The sequence below is a fragment of the Protobothrops mucrosquamatus genome, unplaced genomic scaffold (genome assembly GCF_001527695.2).
Source record: "Protobothrops mucrosquamatus isolate PMUCROS unplaced genomic scaffold, P.Mucros_1.0 scaffold342, whole genome shotgun sequence".
Classification (NCBI taxonomy): domain Eukaryota; kingdom Metazoa; phylum Chordata; class Lepidosauria; order Squamata; family Viperidae; genus Protobothrops; species Protobothrops mucrosquamatus.
Genome location: NW_015386679.1, coordinates 13358 through 31718, shown reverse-complemented (window position 1 = coordinate 31718; position 18361 = coordinate 13358). Strand labels below are relative to the sequence as shown.

Below are 18361 nucleotides of genomic sequence, written 5' to 3'. Positions count from 1 at the left end.
ACATGGCTGCTCCTATAACGTTTTTGAGCCCCAGATTCCTGGTGTCAGAGTGGGATAAAACTCTCCGAGGCGCCCATTCTACAGATCACAGCTGGCTCGGTTCGCTCAACGAAATCACCCAGATGTCAGAGGGAAAACAGCGTCCTCCTTGAGATGCTAGGTTTCTAGATTCAGGGATTCTTGTTCCAAGACTCCCCCCCCCCACAGAGCCCCACAGATACCGAAATCACACATGTGAGGAAGAATCTAATCTTTCTCTACCTTTAAGGGAAGAAAAGAGCAGGGGGTTGGACTAGATGACCTCCAAGGTCCCTTCCAACATCATCATCATCATCATCATCATCATCATCATCATCATCATCATCATCATCATCATCATCATCATCATTATTATTATTATTATTATTATTATTATTATTATTATTATTATTATCATCATCATCATCTGCCTGTGGCTCCCAGCCTCAGTCTATTAAACTCTGCTATATATTGTGAATTTAGCTCTAATTCCTTCTTAGAATCCAAACGTGTCCTATAAATGGATGATGATGATGATTTGATTTGAGAGTTTCCTTCGCTGACTTTCAAAACAGAAGATATTTTTTAAAAAGTAAAAAAACCCCGACAACATTTAGTTCCCTTTCATCAGCAGATCCGGCTGCAGAGAAGAAACAGATGGGGGGTGTCTCCCCATTAATCCATCATTTTGCAATATTCCTTTCCACAGCCCATCCGTCCCCTTAACTGATGCTGCCAGCACCCTGATTAACTTTGTTTATCTCTTAATTAGGTGGAGCATTGCCTGTCTCGTGCTTAAGAAGTAATTGTCTGATTAATGCCTCTGTATTTGCATTCTCATTAAGAGCCCCAAATAACTTTGGCGGCAATTAGCTGCCATGCGATGCACAGATCGGGAGGAACTCTAGAATGACAAGTTTTAAGCTCATTAAGTAATAATTGTAATATCGATCGCTGATAATGGGGCATGGCTGTTGGATACTGGAAGGGGGAGCTGAGTGGTGGTTGAGAAGGTGGAACCAATTTGGCTGAGCGGATTCCTCACCTTTCCTTTATCCTGGGATCTTCTGGACCACGAGGACCACACCCCAGAGCTCCATCTGTTTCCGAAGTGGGACCAATCAACAATCCCCAGGTCAACCGTCTCCTTGTCAAGCCAGTTTCTTGCTGAACCAGCTTTGCTTCTGGTATCTGGTACCCCAAAGTGTGTTGCTGGTGAAAAGAGCTTTTTTTTTTTTCATGCCACGGAGAAGATCTGCATCCATCAGTTTATTCCTGTATGAATCGGGAACTGATCTGTATACGCCTCTCCTTTATTTATTTATTTCTGAAAACCCCAGGAAATCCTTCTGAGCTTCATCCGAACCTCACAAGGTGTTTCCCCCCAGTCTTTAGTGGCAGGAAATGCAACAGCTGAGATTTCAAAAACCACATTTGGGCTTAGCGCGCCATCAGGGTTCGTTAAGGCAATGAAAACAACAAGCAGAGGAAATGCCCCTTGAAAGAAGAAAGGAAAGAAGGCAGGAAGGAAGGAAGGAAGGGAGGGAGGGAGGGAGGGAGGGAGAGAGAAAGAAAGAAAGAAAGAAAGAAAGAAAGAAAGAAAGAAAGAAAGAAAGAAAGAAAGAAAGAAAGAAAGAAAGAAAGACCCCTCCTCCTCCCCCTTTTAGAGTTTCTGCCACTCTCATTTCCTCGCAGCTAGAAAATGCTGCAGTCTTGTCAAGCGAGGGCTGGAGAAAATTGGAGCATTTAGCCAGAACGCAGCTCAGCTCCTGCTCTGCCACTTTCAGTAATCGCAGGCTGAGTGCTGGGAGTTTTTCTTCTGCCCTGCTCCAAGATCTTTCCTCCCCCCCCCCCCCGTCCAAAGGAAATAGCCTTCCTTTGCAGCAGATGGACAGCTGGGAATATCATGGTGTGGGCGGTGAGAGCCAGAACAGCCGTGGACAGTGGAATCCGGGGGCTGGGAGGCAGGATCTGGGTACGGCTAGTCCAGAGAAAAGGAGGACTGGGGGAGGGACATGATTGCAATTTTCCAAATATCTGAGTGGCTGCCATAAAGACAATGGGGTCAACTTATTTTCCAAAGCACCAGAAGGAAAGTCAAGAAACAATGGATGGAAACTGATCAAGGAGAGAAGCAACCTGGAATTAAGGAGAAACTTCCTAACAGTGAGGACAATTAACCAATGGAACTGCTTGCCACCAGAAGTTGTGGGTGCTCCAACACTGGAGGTTTTTAAGAAGAGGCTGGACAGTCACTTGTCTGGAATGGTGTAGGCAGGGGGCTGGACTAGAAGACCTCCAAGGTCTCTTTCAGCTCTGTTCTGACATATGAGTCAAAACCAATATCCATGCAATGCTTCTGATGATGCTCCTCAAAACTGTTCTGCAACCACAAAGATTTGGAGCTGATCTCCCAGGCAAAGGGGGCGATGGAAGACCTGAAAGCCAGATATTGGAGAAGGCCAGAGGTAAACATCACGGTGTGGCCATTTCCACAACATCAAATCTCCCCAAGTTTGACTTTTCCTTGGAATTTTGCCTTCTCCCATTGATCTCTGATGCCCAGGAAGCTGCTGCTGACGGCTGGAAAAATGTGCACGATCCTTAGTGTGAGTTAGCAGCCGGCCCTGCCAGCTTTCAATGGCCTGATTTTGCTGGCTGCGCTGGTGGACCAGTTCTGCAGAAGGCCTTAATAGATAGATGGAGGGAACAAGGAGAAAGTGCACCTGTCCATGCTAAGGAAGGTGACTCCTGCTCACCTTCCAAGGTGGAAGCTTCAGCACCAAGGACAGCTTCTGAGTCTGGACTTGAACCAAGCAGCTCAAGATGCTGTCCTGGCAATTGGCAGCCAGCAGGGTGGGGGTTCTTAAGGGGGTTGCAACCTTTAAGATTTCTGGTGGGTCACGTTTGGCTGTCTTCTGCAAGCTGTTATTCTTCTACCAGACGAGCTGGGTTGCTCCCGAATCTATCAGCCTAGTAAGAGGTCCGCTCAGATGCCAACCAAGTCCCACTTTTCCCCATAAGAGCACTGCTCCTGGATGTTTCTCGGTCTGCTTATTTTGGGGGTCATGGCAAACAGACCATCAGCGTTTGATCTGTGTCCTAATGTGGCCTACTTTCTAAAATAGTATGGATTAAGGCCCAGACTTCACCTGAATTTTGGCTACTTCAAACACAGGCAAATCTCTGTTCCTATTTCACAAGTTTGAGGTCACAAGGAAGCAAACTGACCCCTGGAGGTGTGCTCCTAATTTGAAATTCTGCATTTTTAGGGATGCATGTCCTTGGCTCAGCTGAATTCATCTCCAGTTCCAGAGTTATGCTCTGCAAGGAATGTCCTGGCTCTAAAATACACTCTTCCCCACCCAATAGAAATGGCTGATGGTCAATTGCCTTATTAAATGGATCCCTGGTGTAGCCATTGGCTCTCCTCAGGCATTACCACCACGGTCCACATTGATCCGTTGAGTCAAGCCAGCCTGCCTCTGCAGAGGGCATGGAAGGACCGCAGGACCACCGCAGGTCAACCACAACACTTCTCTTCTCTGGCAGAAGCAAATTAATTGATTCTCTCAGCCAACAGTGGGAGCACTAATATATCACGGAGTAATCAAGGAGAGTCTGGACAGATAGCCCCCAGGGAAGGAAGAGGGGAAGGATGCACCAGACCCTTTTGGTCTTCTGCTGGAGAGTGCCCAGCCCAGCCCCCTCACTCTGGCCCAAGATCTGCCAGCCCTGGCAGGAGGAATGGCAGGGAGACAGGAAACCTCTGACCAGTCAGGGCAGCCCAGCCAAACACCCAAGAGCAAAGAAGGAGCGTTGGGGATTAATAACATTTCTTTGACCAAGGCTACAATTCATGCCTCTCTCCTTCTCCCAGGCCCTGGGCTCTGTCTGGCCTTCGCTAAGCACACCATTGATTTTGCAAAGTGTACAATTGTCTGATTAAACAGGAAAGAGACAGGAGGAAAATGCTAGCTCAGAAGTTTTGCACTGCTTCCCTCCCTCCCTCCCTCCCTCTCTCTCCCTCCCCTCCTCTCTCTCTAAGCATCTTCCGTAGATTCTGAATAGTTTTAAAATTATTTTAAGGGACTCCACACAACTTTATTGTATAATTATGAACCCAACCAAAAGGTCAGAAAGATGAGTGAAGGCAAATATACACGTTTCCCAGAATAATGTTGCAAGATCCAATCTGGGTTGGTCACCGGGACCAGAGGTCGACCGAAGAGCCAGATTGGATCTTGCAATCAGAAAGACAAATATCTGTAGTTAAGAAGATCCAGGGGATCAGCTGCCTTTAGCTGGAGTGAAGAATTCATTTCTTTCCGTCCAAAGCTGACACCTGGCCACAGTTTTGCCTAAGCAGATCCTGATCTGCCGGTTCCCAAGGAAGAAGATTTGGTGTTCAGCTGCCACTAGACAGTCACAGAGCAGGTCAGAACTGGTCTCTCTTTAGGAAGTGAAGGGTCTCCTTCTGAGAGATCCCCCCACCCCTTTGTTCCAGGAAGGATGTTTCTAGAAACACGGAGGGAGGGGGGATGATTTGTCCATTATACAAGGCTTATCCCAGACTTGGGAGCAGAAAGCTGCAAGCGAACTCCTGAAAGAGAGGCGAAAGGAAGCCCCTCTCCAACCTGTGGACTCATTTCCCCTTTAATCTTTTAATCTCCTTGCTCCTGGCATTAATCTGCAAGATTCTTTTTGTCTTTATCCCCCAAACAAGTGAAACAATAGGAGTTAATGCGGAAGAAGACAGCCATTATCTAATAATTGTGTGGGTCTGAAATCTTCTTACAGGACTTATTCAGCTCAGAGGTCTTTTTCGAGGGACAGGATGGCCCTTCTTGGGCTTTTACGTCCAAACAGCAACAAAGGGTGTGTGTGTGTGTGTAATAACAGGAGGGAGGTTTTACAGATTAGGGATGTGGCCTCTTTTGTATCTGGGACACTTGATTGAGTGTGGTACCGCACTCGAGATTGTTCTGGGATCTCTCCATCAGTGTGTCTCCGCCGCTCACGTGGACCTCCTGGGTGAGCCCTCCTTCATCCTGGGCTGCATCTCTCCACCCGCAGCCCTTCCTCCTCCTTTCCGTCTCGCCAAGCAGCCTCGCCCGGAGCTCTCGGACTCCCCGTCGAGCAGCCGAGGCGTCTCCTTTGGGAAAAAGCTCCGCGCTTTCCTTTCCCCCTTGCTGGAAGACTCGGGCAAGGGGAACGGCGCCGGGTCCCCTCTTGCAGCTGCTTCCCCCAGCCTCCCTCTCCCCCGGAGACCCCCGACGGAAGCCCCCGACTGGGGGGACGGAGCCTCTGCGCCGGCAGCTCCTTGGCGCGGAGGGGCAACGGCGGCGCCAGCAGCGAAGGGGTTAAGCAGGCGGCAGCGCGAGAGGCTGGCGAGCCGAGCCGAGCCGAGCCGAGCCGGGCTCCGTCGGAGGCAGCGGGGGAAGCCGAGCGCGCCTGCTGGAAAGCGACGCGGGGCGAGGGCAGCCCTTGCGGCGCCGTGAGCCTCCGCAGTCCGTGGCAGGGCGGTCCTCTCCAGCCTGCTGAGCCCGGGATGACCCAGAGCGTTCTTCCCCGGGCTCAGACGCCGCGCAACGCCAGCATGTGACTCCCCCAGACGAAGCCCGCCTGCCATGCGGGGGTCTTTCGGCTCTGCCACCCACCCCAGAGCGCTGGGTGCTCAGAGTTGCCGGATCGGAAGCGAGGACGGATCCATCTGCCTGCAGCCCGCCAGCTTCGGGCAAGACCCCTCCCCAGAGGGGTTCTCCTCCTCCTCTGAATGCCCGGGTGTATCTGGGGTGATGTAGGTTGCATCTGCACCCCAAGCCTCGCTCAAGGATCTGGCATTTCCAGAGCGGTGCCCACAGGAGCCTGGAGGTGCCTGCAGAAGCTGCCAGGCTGAGGAGGAGGAGGAGGGGGAAGAGGAGGAGGAGGAGAAGGAGGAAAGGATTTGACCTCGGATGACCTCAGAAAGGTGACTTCTCCCAGGTAAGAGGCCAAGGGGCATCGTCCTCACTCAGGCAGCATCCCGCACCCTTTGATGTCTGGGTTCACCTGGGAGAGGCAGGGAGGGGTTCCTCATGTGGCCATTTGGGTGAAGGTTGGGTCTGGCAGAGAGGACCGGGGTCTTGTCACATCTCTGCTTCCCCTTTTAGGTAGGCAGGTTGTCTTTTCTTCCTTTAGGTCCATGGGGCAAAAGAGCCCCTCTCCATCTTTAGGGTCTTCGATCTCCCAGTGGGGAAGTTGCAAGGGGCATTTTCTCTGGGTGGGTGAAGTGTTCCTTCCACCTTTCTTTCCACCAAGACCCTCCTTCTTTGAGAGAGAGAGGGGGGTCCTAGGAAAGACAGGCCCTTCGTGTTCTGGGCCAGCCCACTTCAGGGTCCTGCTGGGTTGCAAGGAGGAGGGGCTTGTGTCTTTGCGAGGAGGGAAATGAGACCTTAATCCCCCCAACCTCTGGGGACGTGAGAAAGAAGGGAGCCTTTCACAGCTCAGAACAAGACAGGGTTGCTTGGCTGTTATCTCCTGAAATCTTGGATTAATTACCTGTTAATGACCTTTCTGCATCCCCTTGGCTCAGAGATGGGGATGGTAAATTGATGACCAAGGGTGTCTGTGGGGTGGGGGATTCTGCCCACCTTTTTGAGGCACGTTGCTGCATAAAGGAGCAGAGAGGCTACTCTGTGGCTGCAGTTGTAACCATGATGGCATGAGATTCAAGGCCAATTAGCCCAGAAGGGGAAATAATGGCATCAAAGTCTATGTGTGTGAAAGTCGGATAGTTTAAAGTAGAGAAGATGCTTCTTGAGGAATGGGGAAGCCTCTTTTGGAAATGATTCAGAGACCAAAGGAAACGAATTGGGATTGGTTTCAAAAGAGATTTTCTTAAAAGTTCCACGAAGGACTTAGTTGGAGGGTGGCATCTAAAGGAAGGAACAGGGTGGATCAGCTCCCAGTAGATATTCTCCTGGGGTCAGGACTGTGAGCAGACTCCTCTTGCTCGAGCTAAACTGCTTCTGGAGGTCAAGAGGGCCAAGCACTCCTCCGATCCGTTGGGCTGCTCCAGCTACATTGGACAACATCTGGGGATAGAGTGTGTTCCATCCGAACAGCTGTGCTAGGTGTGTGGATGTGGGGAGAAGATGCTCCTTTGAAGACCTGGGACTGGGATATTAGACAAGCAGGGAATCTGGAGGCCTTCCACCCAGGAGAGACATTTGGGTATAAATAACTGGGGATAACTTCAACCCAGCTCCTTATGCAGATTCAGAGAAAATAGGCATCCCAGCTTCTCTTGCTTGCGTTTTGACATCAGTGGATGATGTCCCTCCCAAATAAGATTCTGCACCCAGGATCCCATTAGAAGATCAGCTCCAAAGCTGAAGTGGGACCAAAGGGCTTGTCCAGATGGGCTGAGATCCAGCAAGGCTAAGTTGGGGGGGGGCTTATGGGTGGGTTGTGAGTGGCCACATCCTCATCGGCTTGAGTCGAGCAATGACGTGGCTGTGGCTTGGGTGGGAAGTGATAGGTGGAACAGGAGGCACCATAGCTGTGACTTCATCCATACATGGGATCCTGTGAAGTCCTGAATCCCAAAACTGCAGGTCGGAAGGAGCCCAGCACAGACCGGCATCTTTAGGGGGGTTTCTAACAGGGCCCCATTGCAGGCAGAGGAACAGCTGCTCACTTTGGGATTACCTTGGCCTGTTCTAACTTCCAATTTTCAGAGTGAATAATCTATAGAGACCACATGTCGGCCGAGAGAGGGAGATGTTATTGTATCAGTAGCTAGCAAATGGGATCAAGGGCTTGGGGGGGTTGATCCCTTCTCCCGCTCATCTGCCTCCTTCCCACCCACCCCCAGTCTAGCAGCTAGTTAATTTTTTTAAGTGCATCCATCGCAGGCAGCACTGAGGGATTGTTTTAAAACCTCCCTTTCCTCGTCCGTTTGTTCACTCATCTTCTGGAAGCCCTTCCCTCTCTCCGATCACAAACGCAGCTGGAGGGTTGTGGTGGTGGAAGAGAGAAGAAGGCAACCGGGCCTCTCCGAGGATAACTGCACTGCAGCAGGAGGAAGCATTTGGGGCCAGTCTACCAGGGCCGCCCAACTCCCTTCCTTAAAAGGAGAGGCTTCAACTGGTACCATTCCCAAACAGCATGCAATGGTCAGGCAGCCATCTTTGCTGGGGTGAAAGGAAGTGGTTGCATTCACAAGGAGTCACCTTCAGGGTTTCCTTCATTTTACATTCCTTGTGTCTTCAGATTAGGGGTAACTGTGGCCTTTGGCCGCCCCCTCCAGCAGCTTGGACTCTTTTGGAGACCCCCAGTTAGAACCACCTGGTTGGAGGCCTCGCTTGGCTTCCATCTTGGTCACCGAAGGCAATGCTCTGTGTGACTTTAACATCCTTCCAGAAAAAGATGACCAGACAGGGCCTTCTCCTTATCAGATGGCTTGGGTCCAGGAGAGGATGGAGTTGTGGACCAGATCTGAACATCACTTGGAGGAGGTGTTTTGAAGCCCAGCTGGAGATGCAGGGACCATTGTTGAAAAGCTTCTTCCCACCAGAAACTAGAGCTGACCCCACCAGTCTCGGGGACAAATTCTCTAGGGAATGACTACGTGGTGTGACCAATGTCTTCCTCTGGTCTGCCCCAAAAGTGCCACCAAGGAAAACCGGCAGATGCCACACTCCCAAATTAGAAAAGAGAGAACAAATGTCTCTTTTTAGTTCTTCCAACATATGTTCATGATTTTAATTGGCTTCCCTCGTCCGCCCTTGCTGCACGCATCTTTCAGCCTCTCTTTTTTCTCAGATCTAAATCTTCCAGTCCTTCTTTGACTGTTGAACTCAGCCAGAGGAGACAAGAGAGAAATATTTGGACAGTCATGTTTGGAGAACTTTCTCAACCTGGTTATTGAACAAGCCCATTTTCTGAGCTTGCAAGAGGTAAAGTAGCCTAAATAAACCTAACTTGGATACCTGACACATCCCAAACCAAGGTTGGTGTTTTGTGCCGAGGCATTTCCAAGGCTAATGGGCAGTTTTGAGTCCAGCATTTAAACGTATGGAGGAAAAAAGCAATTTGTAGACCAGAGTCCCCCTTCACACGACTCATGGGTCCCTTATGGAGCCTTGTTGAATGAGGCTTGTGCACACAGGTTGTGTATGTGTCTTTGGGTGTCTTTTTTTCTTCTTCTCTGAAGCCACTGCTCAGAATAACAGCCCCCCTCTCTTTTTGTCAACAGAAGCCTTGGTGGAACCCTTCCCTTGCTTTTAAAACAGGACCTTCTCTTCCTTCCAGCTTTAAGGGAAGAAGGCCAAACAATATTACAGGCTAATGTTTGCTTTGCATTTTTTTTCTGTTTTATTTTTAAAAGAATCTTAAAACAAGGGGGGGAAAAAAGACTTGCAAGGCCTAGTTATGGCTTTCGTGACTGATGAACAGCCACAACCACCCAGAGGGAAATTAGAAACAGGCTCAGCCTGGCGAGAGGCTCGCAAGGCCCGACGGGATGGGTCCTGTGGTCCCACCACCTCTGGCTGCCCCGTTCCAGAAGTGGCTGCCGTTTCCCCCCCCCCCCTCGGCTGGCATATTTCGGCGTCTGTCGAAAAACAGCTGTTCCTTCGGGTGGGTGGCATTTGAAAAAAGCAAAAGAAATACAAGCCACCTTGATCTCTTCCCTTAAAAACAACAACATGACAATCTGTAGCAAGTCTGAAGCATTAAATTTGCATCAAGGCAAATCTCAATTAATTAGAGGCCTGATTAATACTTGATGCGTGTGCTTGCCTTCATCTGCAAACGAATTAGAAGTTGGCAGCGTTCTAATAATCTGTCCGGGCATGGGGCGAGTTGCCTTTCTTTCTTTCTTTCTTTCTTTCTTTCTTTCTTTCTTTCTTTCTTTCTTTCTTTCTTTCTTTCTTTCTTTCTTTCTTTCTTTCTTTCTTTCTTTCTTTCTTATGACCTGCATCATTTAGACGCCCCCTCTCCTCACTGAGAGAAACCCAAGTCTGGCCAGGCTTACGGAAGGGATCAGCCGAGTCAGGAAATCCCGAAGTGTTAAGTTGGCAGGGCTGGCATGGCGGGTCTCCATTGAACCGGTGTGTGTGTGTGTGTGATGCCCTTCGACATTCAGCTCTCTAGAGGGAATGAAGCTGTGTCCTGTAAAGTGCCTGAGATTATGGGAACTGCATCCAGTAATCTGGAAGGCACCAGGTTGTGGAAAGGGGTCGCGTAGGATTAAAGTGTATTTAAAATACATAGTTTTCTAATGAGAGTGAATCCTGATTGCGTAATCAAAGTCATCCACCCTCCTTGTTGGTGCTTTTTGGGGTGCTGGGAGTGTCTGGCAAGGCTGCCATCTTCAGGGCTGGATGGAGCAGCCTCCAGACTCTGCCTACCTTGCCTAAAGCAGACTATATGACCAGGGCTGGAGCAAGGTCCTCCTTCAGTCTGGGAACAAAAGCTGAGCTGGCCACTTAGCCAGGCCTGGGCCCTGAAGCAAAATTCCTTTTGTTGGCCATTGAGCACTGCTGAGATATCACCTAGCAAAGGGAAGAATGCGGCTTTCTTAGGCTGTCTGGGGTCTCCTATTACCAAACATCCTGGCCGTCTCTTCGCTTGTTTTCCAAATCTTGGCCACTGATGCTTTGCTTCTTCACTAACTGTCCCCATCCTGCCCTGTTGAAGGTTGGGCTTTAAGGGAGAATCCCTGTCTTTGGGACAGGACAAATCCCCTGGGGGGTGGGGTGCCAAGGCAGAAGGTGGAGAAGGATGGCTCTCTTTGACTGCCACCTTCTGCGCAGTCTCCTGGTCCTACAGCTCACCTTTTGGCTTGTGGCCTTTTCATCAGGGAGGGGGCATCGAGGTCTCCTAGTCTTGGGGAGGACAGTCCCCCAAGCCTTGGACCCCTGAGAATTGTGATCCTGGCTGGCTCCCTCATGGCATGACCTGATCTGCAGCCCCAGCCAGCAGTTCGGGCTAGAATTTCATTTATCGCCAGATGTTGGGCTTCTCTTTGCAAACTCAGTCTTAACAGCTGCTACTGGTTGCAGTTTCACGCAGGAAGAAATGTTAGACGTAGAAAAAGAAACCATAGTAAACCAGGGGAATAGCGAACCAACAGTGCAGTTTGGAGCTCTGCCGTCAGGAGCCACCGTGGGGCTGCCATCGCTCCGTTCTGGGTTGAGTTCTTCTGAATCACCTTTTCTTGGCTTCTCTCCTCCTCCCGGCCTTTCCTGAACTCATAACTTTTCTCAGGCTCTCCGGTGTCTTTTCTGGAGGCCGAGCAGCCCTTCCGAAGAGCTCGGCTTTCTTTCCTTCAGGGAGAAAAGCGCTTTCTGCCCACGTTTGAGCAGCCTGAATATGCAGGAATGCCAGGCTGGGCCAGAGGAAGGGGGAAGGGAATGAATGCCATCCTTCAGCCGATGGGGGGCATCGCCCTCTGGGTGATTGGCAGGTGGTGCTCCATCCTTGCAGTAACTTTCCAGCCCCTCCTCCTCCTCCTCCTCCTCGGCTGGGAACTCAATGTCTACAATAGAGACTTTGTCTTTGCTCAGTTTGCGGTTCTCTTCTCTTCTTCTACTTGTCCGGAGAATCTGGGGCTGCGACAGACGCCCGTCGGGTAGTGCCTGTGCGCACTTTGCAAAAATAAAAGGCTACCGCTCGAAGAGAAGGCAAGTTTATTGCAGTATTTGCTGGTAACAGAGCAATTGAGAGAGCTGAATAATTTAAGTGCCCCTTCTGTTTCCTTGTCAGCTTGTTGTGACTTTACAAAACTGACCCTTCGAAGCCCTCCGAAGTAGATGGCCTTATGAAAGGGCCAGGCAGGTGGAGGTGCCTCGGATTACGGTTTTAATTTTCCCCCTCTGCTATTGTAAGACCCACACGTCTTTTATTTCCAAAGCAGGAACAAGAGGCAGCAAGAGGAGTCTTTTACTTTTCTTCCAGCCCTAAACTCCACTGCTCCAAAGGCCGGGATCCGGTTTGTGTTGTTTTTATGTTGGCTGAGGAATTATGGGAGCTGAAGCCCACAAGTCTTAAAGTTGTCAAGGTTGCAGACCCCTGCTTTAGCCGGTCAGGGCGGCATTTGCACCTGCAGCCGTGCTTCTTCTGCTGAACGGCCTGGAAGCGAAGAGGGCCTGGCTCTCTTGAGCTCCTTCCTGATCTGAAAGGAAAGGAAATGAGGATCCTTTCCAACAATCTGGGGGAGAGAGAGAGAGAGAGAGAGACCAAACCAGGTTAAAAGCAGCCATAAGCCGTACGATTGCCCCAATCAAGGCTCAGAACAATTGCAACGGAGGCAGTGAGAGGCTATACCTGTTGAGCATCCGTGTGGAGCTCCTCAAGGAGGCGAACAAGAATCTCTTGCCTCTCCAGACGATGCACTCTGGAAAAGCTGCCAAGGCACTTCTGAAGATCAGCTTATACCAGGCACAATTAAGGGGGGATTGCTCTGAGATGCTTTCTCCCACTCCCGCCCACCTCAGGCTGAGGGGCTTCTCTCGCTCCAGTCCTGGGCTTAGGACATGCCTGCCTGCCTCACAACTCTGGGAGACCCAATGGGGTGGCCAGAAACAAAGCTTCCTCTCCCTCATTCCCTCCAAGTGGGGGGCAGAGAGCTGGGGGAGTCGCCTTCCTTACTCCAGCCTTCTTGCGTGGTGGGATGGGTGACAGGGATTGCCTGGTTGAGAGATCTTGATTTTGACTCTGCATGAGGTGAGAACGAGGCTTTCAAATTTCACTCTTGCTAGTGGGGAATTTCCTGCGGACCCACCTTCGCAGCTCAGCACCCTCCAGACGGCTGCAAACAATGATTTTGAAAGGTGCAACCAGCAGGTTTTTTTTTTTCCCCAGCTGGGGAAAAAAGCAGAACCGAGGTCCCCAAGGACTCGAGGTTGTAGAAGAAGAAGAAGCAGCAGCAAAAAAGCTTGTTTTAAAAGCATCATTTTTTCCCCTTTCTTTCCAATCTTTCTCTCCCCTGGAACCGCAGAAGGGTCCCCCCCCCCTCTGTCGATTGCAATAAACTTCACGCTTCAGAGACAAAGACGTGTTTGGATAGTTATACGAGGAAGCAGAATTAAAACAGTTATTTATACTCCACGCCGTCTGTCCCAGTGATATTTTTTACTTAATCATCTCAAGACAGATGGTAGGAACATTAGAGTCCATTAAACTAGTGCCGTTCAGTCTTCCCCATTTAGTTTCTCCTTCGCTGTTTCTGGGTTTTCTCATGGTTTTCTTCGCCTCCACTTGCAAGGGAGACCTTAACTCAATTCTGAGAGCAGAGGAAGACCCTGCAATGCCGCCAGAGCTGTGAATATCTCTAAAACTCAGTCAAGCCAGTGATAGCCAAGATTATATTCCTGCTAGAAGATCTTGCCTCCCCGCTGGGCATCCACCTCGTTGTAGGAGAACAAGGGCCTCTTCAGGTAGGCCAGCATCATTACCAGCACCTTAAGTTGAGCCAGGACAAGGATGATGGGTCACTGGGGGTGGAAATAGTCCAGCGTCTTTTGGCTTGGCACATGGTGGTCCTGGGAAAGACTGTGGAGATCAGAGAGAGGGCAACATAATGGGCAGTGGAGTATGGGCAATGTTCTCCGAACAACTTCTTGCTTTCTGAAGCCTCCCTTGGCTGGGAGTGACCTGTAGGGCAGCGTTTCTGAACCTTGACTACTTTAAGATGGGAAGACTTCAACTCCTTGCTGGCTGGGGGATTTTGGGAGTTGAAGTCCACCCATCTTAAAGTGGCTCGAGTTGAGAAACACTCTTTTAGAGAAGGTGGGACCAAGAGAAACCCTTGCAATTGGCCCCAGTAGCCAATCAGAGGTGCCCATGCCATGATGTCATAAAGCTCACCCCACCCTCTTTTGCAGCCTTTGCTCGGAGACCGATGGCCACTGACCGCAGGAGGCTTTTGTGAAACACCAGCAGGAATCTGGAATCCCTCCCAGATCATATGAACGCTGCTGAAAACTGGGAAAGAGAATGGAAGTTGCAGGGAAACTGCCCCCTTCCTCATCTCCAGAGACAAGCGGGGTTTAAAACCATGATGGAGAGCTCCTTTAGTTCCTAGCTCAAAGCGAAATGTCTTCCTGTCTTAATATTATCTTTTCTGTTCATTTCTAGGTTGAATTTTCTTCCAGCTCCGTCACGATGAATGGACCTTTGATCAGCTGTGTTCTTGGACATTATTGTATACTTCAAAACTCCTTGGATGCATCTCCGCTTTGGTGAACTTTCCTTCCGAGGCAGATGGACATGCCAGTTAAAAGCAGCAGCAGCAGCAGCCCCTGATCGCCAGGTTGCCCACGATAACTTCATCATTGGCTGCTCTGTGGCAGGAGAAGACCAAGGACTAATCCCAACGGTCAAGAATCCCACGTTTATTTGGAGCAATTCTGCAACTTTCTCATTTTGAATCAATGCATGGAGAGGAGTGTCCGAGCTGGGCTGATCTGTTGAGAAAACTGCACTAACCGTGGCACCAGATTCGTGGCATCAGATCCGTGGCCTCTTAGACAGCAGACAGAGGTTCCTCCTCTCTGCTCAGAAGGGTGTTTTCCAAGTGGGCACCTGTCCCTTGGCTCGTTTCTCCACCCGGACCCCGTGAACATCCGTAATGACGCTGGCATGGCCAAGCTCTTGCTGAAATTCCAAAGATACCTCCGGCGGAAACCCATCCGTTTCTTCACCTTGATTGCGCTCTACCTGACGGCTGGCAGCCTGGTTTTCCTCCATGCTGGCTTCAGCGGGGAGACGAGGGTCCCGGGGGCTGTCCCCCGGCCCAGCAACGATGCTGCAGAAGGGACTGAAGCTCAGTTGCTGGGGACGCTGCCGCTTGGCAGGGAATTTAAAGCGATGCCGGAGTCCCTGGCCTTGGCACGGCGCTACGGGACCTGGTTCAAGAGCCCTCCGAAGGATGTGGCTGGGAGGAGCAGAGGTGATTACAGGGAGACGTGGTCTCGGATGGTCAAGGGGAGGAGTGTTCATGAGAAGGAGGAAGATAGAGGTAACGTTCCTTTGGGGAAGAATTTGGTTCGGGAGAATACTGGGAATAGCATGCAGAGAATGGAAATTGAGATCTTGTTTTTATCCCGGTTCCTCGGAAAGACAGGTTGCCTTCTTTCGAAGGGCTGGATCAAAACATTATTATTATAGTTTGGGGGCAGGCTGCCCTTTAAGACCGCATTCGTCTTTTTAGCTGCTACATGACACGGTTGGCTCACTGGGTTAAACCCTTGTGTTGCTCCAACCCAAATCTTGCTCATCCTTTCCTTGTGTCTTTTGATTTTTGCACATTGTTTCAATGTTTTTCCATCTATTTCACAAATTTCCATCCTGGGGCGGTTTGTGTCCAGTGGCACAACTCCCCCGAGGTTTTATTTCTCAGTGTTGCTGACTTGCCTCACAAGCATGGTGTCATTTGTGATTTTAATTAGCACTCCCTTTAAATTGTTACCCATCATGTATCTCAATCCTAGTTGATGAGTTTTCAGGATTCACCTGTTTGCCATCCATTCCAAAATGCTCTGTTTGCTCCAGAAGTTCTCTTAGGGGTGCTTGATCTGTTACCCATCCATCTAATAGTTGAGTCCTTCTGATCTCCTTACAACAAGGCTCTTTTGCAGCTATATCAGATTTTTGAAATCAAGTTATGCTATGTTCCTGATGTACCCCTTATCTATCGTCTGTGTGGTTTTACTGGTGGGGTTGGGAAGGTAAACGTTTGGTCGCTAATTCTGGATAATCTGCTGCTGCCCCAAATAAATGAATTGTTTTCTTGCTGTCCGTCAAAGGATTGCTTAATCATTTCTTCTGCCCCTCCTGACCTGCCTCTTAAAGATGGGAACAATATTTGGACATTTTCATTGTCTCAATTCCTCATCTATTCCCACCAGAGTCTCCTAAGATTGCAGCCGGCAGGTAGAAGTAATCCGTCTAAATGATTAATCTTTCTCTCTTTTTTTTAATATACTTCAAAGAACATAACTGTATTTCCAGGAAAACAAAAACAAAGCACTTTGTCTGGTTTTGTCAAGACAGTTAGAAACCGGGTGGGGAAGAATAAACCACTGCATTCCCGCAACCCCCCTACCCCCCCCCCATCCAAGAAATGTAGTAAATAAGGAAACATGGAGGCTGAGAGAAAACGTTCCTTCTGCAGAAAAGAGCCAGGAGATTCTGGGATCCATGAAGCTCTTCAGAAAGGTGGGGATGGGACGGAGCGGCTGGCCCAGCCTGGAAGGTCTTCCAGCTTCACCAGCTTCCCTTTCATGTTGCCTGTTGGGTGGCATCTGTGCCCTGAGGGCACTTCAGCATCTCTGAGGGCCTCAGTCCCTCTGTCTGACAAGCTGGTGAAGCTGGAAGACCTGGGGGACAGTCATCTCCTAAAATAGAAAGATCTTCCCTCCCTCCCTCCCTCCTTCTCTCCACATTCACATCATAACTGAATTTTTAAAGATTTAGTTCCTCATTTCAAGCATTCAAGACAGCCTGACATCTGGAGAGCCCAAGGGTCCTTACTCCTTCCTGGCACGGAGGCAGGGAGATGTTTCGGGTCAAGATTGCCGGGAGCAGCTGCGGCCACTTATTTATTATTTTTATTTATATATTCACTCTGCCAGGCAACTCTGGGCAGCTTACCATTAAAACCATAAATATAAAAATAATAAGAAGCATTAACGGCAGAGACAAGTAGCCAAAGAGAAGATTGGTGTGGCGGTAGCATCCTCTCTGTTAATCCACTGGCCACGTCCAACCCAGAGGACCCCGTCAGGACCCCACAACCGAGCCAGGTTTTAATGCCCTTCTGGAGGGCCAAAGGGACGGGACAGGCCTCCTCTCCAGGGGCAAGATCTTCCAAAGAGCGGGGGCCACACCAGAAAAGGCTCCCTTCATAGGTCCTTCGTCTTGCATAGCAGATTCCTGATCCAAAGTCCTTTTGTTTTGGCAGTTCCTCAAAAGAAGCACCTGAATTTTGGCTTCCTGGTGGTTTTTAGCCTCGGCTAGGTTTCCCCCCCCCCCCAGCAAATAGCAGGGAGGTGGTGGGCCCGTTCTGGAAACCCTTTCAGCCAGTCTCATTAGGCTAATTTGATCTGACATTCCAGAATTTCTAGCAGATGGCGAGGGAGATCCGATTGCCACTGACTGTAGCCTTGCTTGGCAGGCCCAGCCATACGCAAAGCATTCCCTGCAATTAACCTCCGGGAGGGCGGCTCTCCACTCTGGCTGAGCCCAGAAATGATTGGAACAAACTGGGGGGGTCTGTCCTGGACACGATCCGCCCTCCCTCCCTTTGTCAATGCTCCACAGGGGTGCAAGAGCAGGGGGGGAGGGGTGCCCATCTCATCCACCACTTCTTTGGCCAGGAGCCCCGTCTGGACCAGGGCAGGGGGCTCAGGAGGAGGGGGGCTGAGCAGACCAGCCCTTTGAAAACCCCACGGACAGGAGTGTGTGTGTGTGGGGGGGGAGAGAGTTGGGGGATTTTCTGCAAGACTGAACTGAAAGGACTTTGCTATCGATTGCCAACCTCTTGTTTCTCCCTTCTAAAGTTTCTACACCCCAAATTTAGTGACAGGATTCGGGGCGTGTGGGTGTCCACGCAATTGACTTTAAGGAAAGGCAAAAGGAAAGGACTTTCCAGGCCTCTCCCTTCCTCCCAGATGTCACCTGTTGCACTACTGTGGTTTGTTGCACACTCAGCCAGATGTTCAGACCGGATTTGGTGTTTTTATCCGCCTATCGAGTCCTTCCCAGGGACCTGGGAAAGGCAGGTGGGGATGTCTGAAGGTGTTCAAGGCCTTGTTGTAGGATGCCAGCTGCTCCCAGTAAAGCTGCCTGGTGCAATTGACTGATGGCGGATTTGCCGATGGCGATGGTGTGTACTATAAAGCCAGAATGTTATTCTTTGCCTTATTATTAGAGTTTCCCTTATTAGCACATTGAAAAGCCGAGGAGAGAAATGAGCACAAATCATTGGCCGGCTGTGCCAGGACCCTGCTGGCTGGGGATGATGGGAATGGTAGTTCAGCACCTCAGTCCAGTCTGCATGGCTCACTGGACTAACTTCAGCCTTGGTCTCCTTTCAGATTCAAGACTGGCTCTGGAAAGAGCAGAGCTGTAGCGTTTGGGGAGTTGAGCCCACTCTTCCCCAGCTGGGTAGGTGACCCATCTTGGCAAACTGAAGGCTGAAGGTGGACTGGCAGTGCCACCGCTTCCCTCCCCTTGCTGTGCCAGAAACAGGCACGCCCAACAGGTTTCCTTGCACCAAGCCCGGTCTTGTAAATCGAAAGAGCCCCTGGTATGCAGGAGCAACGTGCTTTGAATTCACATCCAGGCACTG

At 50.2% G+C, this 18361-nt stretch overlaps 1 protein-coding gene across 1 annotated transcript in view; it reads left to right on the top strand.

The window, feature by feature from the left end:
• Window positions 1-14649: 14649 nt before the first annotated feature.
• The window catches only part of WSCD2 (WSC domain containing 2), a 9984-nt gene continuing 6272 nt past the window's right edge, over window positions 14650-18361 (top strand). Inside the window, exon 1 of the mRNA XM_015815436.1 lies at window positions 14650-15028. Coding sequence (XP_015670922.1) covers window positions 14650-15028 — 379 coding nt within the window. The remainder of the gene's footprint in view (window positions 15029-18361) is intronic.